Here is an 8,311-nt window from a genome sequence, read left to right as displayed (position 1 = left end):
TTTTCACTAAAATATACAACACCCAATTATTCAAACCAAATAATTTCAAACCCAACTTCCCCACACTTAAATCATGAGCACTTTTACTAGTCTAAGCTAACCAAGGATTCAAATTAAGGACATTATTGTTTTTCGCTTAGAGTTAGTAATGAGCTAAAGTAAAGAACAAATAGGTATATTAGGCTCAAATTGGTTTGCAAAGGATAATGAAAGGGTAAGACCATATGGGTATGTAAGCTTAGTGAAACAAAGGCCTCGATCATATCAGTGCATGCATACATTAAACAATGGAAACATAGAATTAAGCAAGACAAAGATCACAATTTTAGAGAGAAAAACACACACCAAAAATAAAATATTGGTTGATAAAATGCAACTAATCAAATAGGCTCAAAATCTCACTAGTTTTGTGTGTTCAGGCTCTAAACTATGTTCCAAAATAATATTTTTTCAAATAAGTTTTTCAAAAAGTTTATTCAAATTAGTGAAATACTATAAAAATTTCTTGAAAAAGAAAATATTACTTTAACCAAGTGGTAAAATATGCACAAAAAACAAACATGCAATCAAACATGCAAATGCAACAATGAAAAACAAAAATTGGTGTTGAGAAGGGACTAACTAACCCGTGGAGATCGGTATCGACCTCCCCACACTTAAAGATTGCACCGTCCTCGGTGCATGCTGAGATGTGCAAGTGGATGGGGATTGTAGTTCCTCAGCTAGTGCTCTCTTGTGTTCCTTTCCTTGCCGGTGGTTTGGGAGTAGCTTTCTCTCTTTACCCTTCTTGGTGGCCATCCTGAAAGGGGAAAAAAGGAAAGTAACAAGTAAAGCTAGGGGATCCAGCAAGGAAGAGAGCGAAAAAGGTGGTAATCAATGCACAGTAAAGAAGAATGATGTTAACACATGGTCATGACTATATGTGAAAAGTCATCAATGGAAATATAGTAAGTGCATGTGATGACAGTTAAATGCAAGATGAAATTGAAATTGGCATGCTGGTAAAGGCATGAGTAGCATAGATCAAGCATTCAATGTCCAAGTTGGATTACCAAGTCTCCAAACTAATAATATGTTTGTAAAAATAATTATATTTAATTAATAAAATATAAAAAGGGTTTTGTGAAAAGCAAGCATTTATAGTAATAGATTAAAAGAAATCTTAAAAATAGAGAAAAACAATGACCCAAATAAAATTCCAACACCAATGAAAATAATGCAATGAATGAAAGTATGCAATTAAGTAAAAGGAAGTGAAAGATAAGAAGAATGAGAAGGGAAAGAAGGGAAGAAGAAGTAAGTAAGAAAGGAGGGAGGAAAAATTAGGATTGGGGAAGAAAAGATAAGATATTTGGCAAATTAGGATAAGCTGTGCGGCGCAAGCGACGCGATCGCGTGGTGCGCAATAAGGTCAGGCGACGCGGACGCGTGGGTCACACGATCGCGTCACTTGATTTGTGCTAGTGGCGCGAGTGCAGCCTCGCATTCGCACAACTCTCTGTTTGAATTGCATTTTGCCAAAAATCTGGGTGACGCGGTCGCGTGGGTGACGTGATCGCGTGGATGGCCATTTTTGAAAGACGACGCGGCCGCGTGGTGCACGTGTTCGCGTGGGAGGGCTTGGGTTTCTAGCACGAGTCCAGCCCAATTCCAGCACAACTTTTGGCCTTGCACCTTTTACGTCGATTTACAGGGCCATGTGGTCACGTGGGTGACGCGGTCGCGTGGGAGGCCAAAGTTCCCACATGACGCGGTCGTGTGGGGTCAAATTATGCTAAAGGCGCGCCTCCAGCCATGCTATTGCGTGACTCTCTGTTCAATTCTTTTCCTCCCAACGCACTAGTGACGCGGACGCGTCAGCGACGCTGCCGCGTCGCGTGCGTGTTTTTCCCTTTTTTTTAATGCAATATGCAGATGCAAATGCAGTGCTGATATGGATGTTATGAATAATTCCAGGTTCAATAAAAATAGAATAAAATAAAATGAAAAACAAACAAAACGAAATAAAATTAAAATTGAGAAAAGAACGATTATACCATGGTAGGTTGTCTCCCACCTAGCACTTTTAGTTAAAGTCCTGAAGTTGGACATTTGGTGAGCTCCCTATTATGGTGGCTTATGCTTGTATTCATCCAGGAATCTCCACCAATGTTTGTATCTCCAGTAACCTTCGGGGTCCCAAACTAGGCGCAGAAAGCCTTCAAGTAAGTTGAAGCAAGTGACAAGGCCCCAAGAGTGGTGATTGGTAGAATGGATTCCGGGGTCCCAGACCTTGCCCTTGCACCCGTCTTCTTGTTGATCATTATGATTCCATCTGGGTGGCGGGCAATCTGAATTCTCACTAAGGCGGCCAAACAACTTCTTAGACCCATTCAGTTGAGCTTTACACTAACCTTTGCGTTTAAACTTAAAGCTTCCAACCATAATGAACCTCGCAGGGCAATTCTTACCACTGACCATCTTCCTCTTACTCTTAATGCCACAAAGAGCTCTAAATTGACCATCCGTCTCCAGTAGCCCATATTCAAGTGGAATTAGAAAGCTAAGGGATATGAATTTTACCCACTTGAATGTTGTGAAGGATGATGGCAACTTAGGGGGAGATATTTTTAATGAAATTTCAAGCTCCACTCCCTTGTGCTCTTCTCTGATAATTACCACCTCTTTGCAAGCTTATTCAATTTCAACCTCTTCCTCTTGGTAGCTCTCTTCCAATTCAATCTCCTCTTCATTGCTTTCCAAGGGCATGGGAGGTTGTGCTTCTTCTTCTTGAATCTCCATTTCTTGATCAACCTCTTATAAGTCTTCAACTGTGATATGCCTTGGAGGTTGTACACCCTCCTCAGCATCAATTTCAAATGTCTTGGAAAAGGGTTCTATGACTGGACTTTTCCATGGAGGTTCTGCATCTCCTAAACCTTCAACCATTTCTTCCTCTGCAACTATTATGGTTTTCTCCACTTGTTCCAATACAAAGCCATGTTCCTCATTATCCACCGAAGTTTCTAGTGTCTCCTTCATGCTTTGCTCTTCTGTTGATTCTCCACATGCAGCCATGGGAGTACTTTGAGTGTTCAGATGTTGGGAAGCTATTAGATTTACTAACTTGCCTAAAGCGGCCGAAAATTTTGCACACTCTTATTCATCCCTTCTTGCCTTTGAAGAATAACACAAGGTCTGTCATCCATTAGAGGTTGGGGTGGATATGAGGATTCATTGGTTGGGAGAGAGGGTTCATAATAGGAAGGTGGTTCATCTTGATAATGATATGGAGATGGTGAATATTGAGGTGGTGACTCATGAGAGTAGTTGTGTTGGAAAGGTGGTGGTTCTGTGTATGGTTCATTTGGCTTATAAGGTGGTTGGTATGGTGAATACGGGTTAGGGTCATATGGAGGTGAATGGCGAAAAGGGACTTGTGAGTATGGTGGTCCAAAGCTATGTTGAGGAGGGGGTTCATAGGCGTATAGTGGTGGTTGTTGATAGTCAAAAGATTACTCACCATATCCATTGCCTTGATATGCATCACAGAATGGTTGTTGATAGTCCATTGGAGGTGGTTGTTGCCATGAGGTTGATCAAATCCTTATGGCTCCTCACATCTTTGATTGTTCCAACCATTGTGCATGTTGTCATTATAATCTCCTCTTCTTGCAACATAATTGTAACCAGACTCATAGCCAAAGGGGTGAGAGTTCATAGTAGTAAGAGAAAATAAAAACAAAAATTAATAAAAAGAAAATATTTTGAAAAAGATATAATTATTGAAAAAGATAAGAAAATATTTTGAAAAATATATGATTTTTGAAAAAGATAAGATAAGATAAAAGTTTTAAAATCTGAAATTTGAAAAAAAAAATTTTGATAAATATTTACAATAACCAATAATAAGGCACACGTTTGCAATTCCCCGGCAACGGCGCCATTTTGACATTAGGATTTTTGCTAGTAAAGAATTTTACAAAAATAGTCACGTTGTAGATATAGATTCTAAACCAACAGAAATCCCTTCGTGCAAACGTTTTGGTTGTCACAAGTAACAGACCCCTTTAAAATTGATAACCGAGTATTTAAACCTCGAGTCGTCTTCTCAAGGAATTGCAGGGAGGTATGTTCTTATTATTGGTTATGAAAAAGTGTGTTTTGGGGTTTTGGATTAAGGTAAAAGGTTAGTTGAATGAAAAGTACAATAAAATAATAATAAATGTAAAATAAACCTTTGGCAAGGTCTAAGAACTGGAAGTCCTATCCTAGTTACCATTATCAATTGTGATGAGAATTGGATTTTTCTCCCACTTTGTTAACCTCTAACTATGAAGGTAAGTTAAGTGGATGAATTAATTTTGATTCCTCAGGTCCTAGTCTTTCCTTGGGAAAAGTCAGAGTTATTGGAACTTGAATTAATGAAATGAAGAAATCCAATTTTTAATCAACAATGAGTTTGATAACTCAAGAATCACCAATTATTTAACCAAAGCCAAAAAGGGAAACTATCTAAATTAAATAAAAAGAATTCATAAATAAAACAATCATAAACTGAAATATCTCAAATAACATTAATTAAGAAAATCAATCTAAACATGGAACATTGAAATAAATAAATACAAAGAACATTGAACCTAGGATTGAGAGACACTCCTAAAACTAAGAGAAGTCCTAAATCCTAATCCTAAGAGAGAGGATAGAACATCTCTCACTAAAAACTACATCTAAAACAATAAAAAGTGAATTATGAGAGCCTCCTCATGAATGGATGCATTCTCCCACTTTATAGCCTCTAATCTGTATTCTCTAGGCCGAAAACTGGGTCAGAAACAGCCCAGAAGTCACTTCCAACGCTTTCTGGTCGGTGCAGGTCGCGGCCAAGTGACGCGGAGGTGTCGCCCATGCGGCCGCGCGGGTTGAAGTTCGCAGATGCGACGCGTCCGCGTGAATCATGCGTTCGCATCGCCTAGCATCAGGGCAACTATGGCATATTATATATCAAATTGAAGCCCCAGATATTAGCTTTCCAACGCAACTAGAACCGTGTCATTTGAACCTCTGTAGCTAAAGTTATAGCCATTTGAGTGCGAAGAGGTCAGACTGGACAGCTTAGCAGTTTCTCCAACTTATTGTATTCCTTCCATTTTCGCATTCTTCCTTTCCATCCTCTGAGCCATTCCTGCCCTATAATATCTGAAAACACTTAACACACATATCAATGCATCTAATGGTAATAAGAGAGGATTAATAATAAGCAAATATAAGATCAAAGAAGCATGTTTTCAATCATAACACAAAATCAGGAAGAAAAATGTAAAACATGCGAATTGTATGAATAAGTGAGTAAAGAGTTGATAAAAACCACTCAATTGAGCATAAGATAAACCATAAAATAGTGGTTTATCAGTACTGCACTCTTTGTTCATCACTATTGTTTGTCCACCCTTTAGTGAATTCTTCTTGGTCAGTAACTCCTTCATGCACTTGATATATGAGGGCATCTGTTGGAGTGCCTCGATGAATGGTATGTTTACATGGAGAGATGCAAACATGTCTTTGAGTATGATTTTCCCTTTGCACCACCCCTGAGACTTTGGGGGAATGGGGATCTGGGTACATATGGTTTCAAAATCTCCTTCTCCATTGGCTCCTTTTTTTTGTGTAGAATCAGTTTCTTGGTCCTTCTCTTCTTGATTCTTTTTTGGAACGCCTTGAGGGTGTCCTAATGGGTTGTTCACTACTTTCAACTCTTCCTCATCCCTTATAGTGATCATCTTGCATTCTTCGCATCTTACCTTCTTTGTCTCTCCTCTAGGATTCTTCTCTGTTTCACTTGGGAAGCCGTCAGTAGGCTTAGGAATTTGCTGAGAAAGATATCCTACTTGGGATTCAAGCCTCTTGATGGTGTCTCTCTGATTCTTTATATTAGCTCGTACTTCATCCTTGAACACTCTATTGTCCTGAACTTCCTTGCATATGCCTTCAAGTAGAGTCTCAATCCTGGAAAGTCTATCTTCAAATGACGATGGTGAGTTGAGGTTAGAGGGTTGACAATGGTCATTTTGGGTCTGATATGGATATTGAGAATAGTTGTTGGGTGGGTGTTGATATGGCTTTTGAGTCGAGTGTTGATAGGCTGCATTGTTGTTTTGGTTTGGGTTGTGATACCTATGATCTTGGCCTTGGTCTTGCTGGTTTTCCCACCTAAAGTTTGGGTGGTTCTTCCAACCAGGGTTATAAGTCTTGGAGTATGGATCGTAGGACTGTTTGGACGAGTTTCCAACATAATTGGCCTGTTCACAGTCACCTCCTTCCCCTGTATGCACTCCTTCTTGAGCTGGTGGTGGAGTGGTGACTACTGCAACTTGATTCCTTTCCATCTGCTTGGTAAGGTCAGCTAATTGCTTGGTGATCATCTTGTTTTGAGCCAGTAATACATCCATATGATTTAGCTTCATTACTCGTCGATTGTTGCTCTTATCAGAGGCATAGAAAAATTTATTGTTGGCCACAGTTTCTATGATGTCTATGGCTTCTTCAATAATCTTCTTCTTGTTTAGAGATCCCCCTGAAGAGTGATCTAATGCCTTCTTTGATTCATAAGACAAGCCTTCATAGAAAATGTGTAGCTGCACCCATTCATTGAACATACCTGGTGGGCTCCTTCTTGTCAAGTCTTTGTATCTCTCCCATACTTCATAGAGAGATTTACCATCTTGTTTCCTTAAGGTTTGGACCTCAGCCCTCATTCTATTGACTCTTTGAGGAGGATAGAATCTCTCCAAGAACTTGTTTACCATGTTGATAAACCCATATTTTATGATGTATATTGAGTTCAATTTAAGTGATTTATTCAACCCTTCACCTATTTATTCATGTAAATTGCATGGTTTCACTTTCCCTTCCTTATTATGTGATATATGAGAAAATATGCTCCTTATGCTTTAAAATAATCAAATTTAATTATCCTTTATTACCATTCGATGCCGTGATTTATGTGTTGAGTACTTTAAGGTTTTATAGGACATGAATGATTTAAAGGATGGAAAGGAAACATATAAAAATGGAAGGAAAGCACAAATTAGAGTTTTGGAGCAACTGGCAGTGACGCGTCCGCATGGACGACGTGAATGTGTGGTTCGCACAAAAGAGAATCGACGCAAGCGCATGGATGAGGCGAACGCGTGACTTGCAAAATACAACTGATGCGGGCGCATGACTGACGCGACCGCGTGACCCACGCGGACGTGTGACGTGCGTGATCTGCAGAATTTGCAGATCTCGTTTCCAGCAATTTTTGGGCCCTTTTAGCCCAAATCCAAATCCAAATCCAAGAAGCACAGATTAGAAGTTATGAAGTGAGGGAATGCATTCATGCGGAGGGTGACAAGGAGATAGCGAATAATTTTCACTTTTCAAAATTTTAGATGTAGTTTTTAGAGAAAGAGGTTCTCTCCTCTCTCTTAGGTTTTATGATTAGGATTCCTTTTAGTCATTAGGATTGTTTCTTCGTACCAAGTTCAATAACTTATGTTTCTCTTTTATTTTTGTTTACTCTGAAGCCTTTATTTGTGTCTGATTTATGTTGCCCAATTGGCTTATGAATATTGTCCATGTTAGAATTGACATCTTTATTCAATATAATTTGAGGTATTCCATATATTTATGATTTTAATTTAGTTTTCTATATTCTTGGTTCTAGTTGATTAATTGGTGACTCTTGAGTTGTCAAACTCAGCAGCAGTTGAAATTGGCAGATTCTAATTAATCTAGATCGCTCTAAAGCTAGTCCTCCCACAAGGATTGACTAGGACTTGAGGATCAAACTAATTAGTCCACTTGACCTTCCTTTGTTTAATAAAGGATAACTAAGTGGGATTAAAACCCAATTATCATCACACATGATAAGGATAACTAGGATAGGACTTCCAATTTCTCATATCTTGCCAAGAGTTTATTTTACAGTTATTTATTTATTTTACTTGTCATTTAAAATACTTCTTCCTCACTTTCAAAACCCCCAATTTACAAGACTCGTAACCAATAATAAGAACATACCTCCCTGCAATTCCTTGAGAAGACGACCCGAGGTTTAAATACTCAGTTATCAATTTTAAAGGGGTTTGTTACTTGTGACAACCAAATGTTTGTACGAAGGGATTTTCTGTTGGTTTAGAATCTATGCTTACAACGCGACTATATTTTTATAAAATTCTTTACTAGCAAAAAATCATAACGTCAAAATGGCGCCGTTGCCGGGGAATTGCAAACGTGTGCCTTATTATTGGTTATTGTAAATATTTTTCTTTTACTTGTTTATTTGTTT

The 8,311-nt window shown here is 38.6% G+C and overlaps 1 protein-coding gene across 1 annotated transcript in view; it reads right to left on the bottom strand.

The window, feature by feature from the left end:
• The window catches only part of LOC107484945 (uncharacterized), a 10,583-nt gene extending 3,798 nt beyond the window's left edge, over positions 1 to 6,785 (bottom strand). Inside the window, exons 1-2 of the mRNA XM_016105497.1 lie at positions 6,638 to 6,785; positions 5,520 to 6,553 (exon numbers count right to left, since the gene is read on the bottom strand). Coding sequence (XP_015960983.1) covers positions 5,520 to 6,553; positions 6,638 to 6,785 — 1,182 coding nt within the window. The remainder of the gene's footprint in view (positions 1 to 5,519; positions 6,554 to 6,637) is intronic.
• Between the last annotated feature and the right edge of the window lie 1,526 nt (positions 6,786 to 8,311).

Source organism: Arachis duranensis, chromosome 4 (genome assembly GCF_000817695.3).
Source record: "Arachis duranensis cultivar V14167 chromosome 4, aradu.V14167.gnm2.J7QH, whole genome shotgun sequence".
In the NCBI taxonomy this organism is placed as follows: Eukaryota; Viridiplantae; Streptophyta; class Magnoliopsida; order Fabales; family Fabaceae; genus Arachis; species Arachis duranensis.
This window is presented reverse-complemented; position numbering and strand designations above follow the sequence as displayed.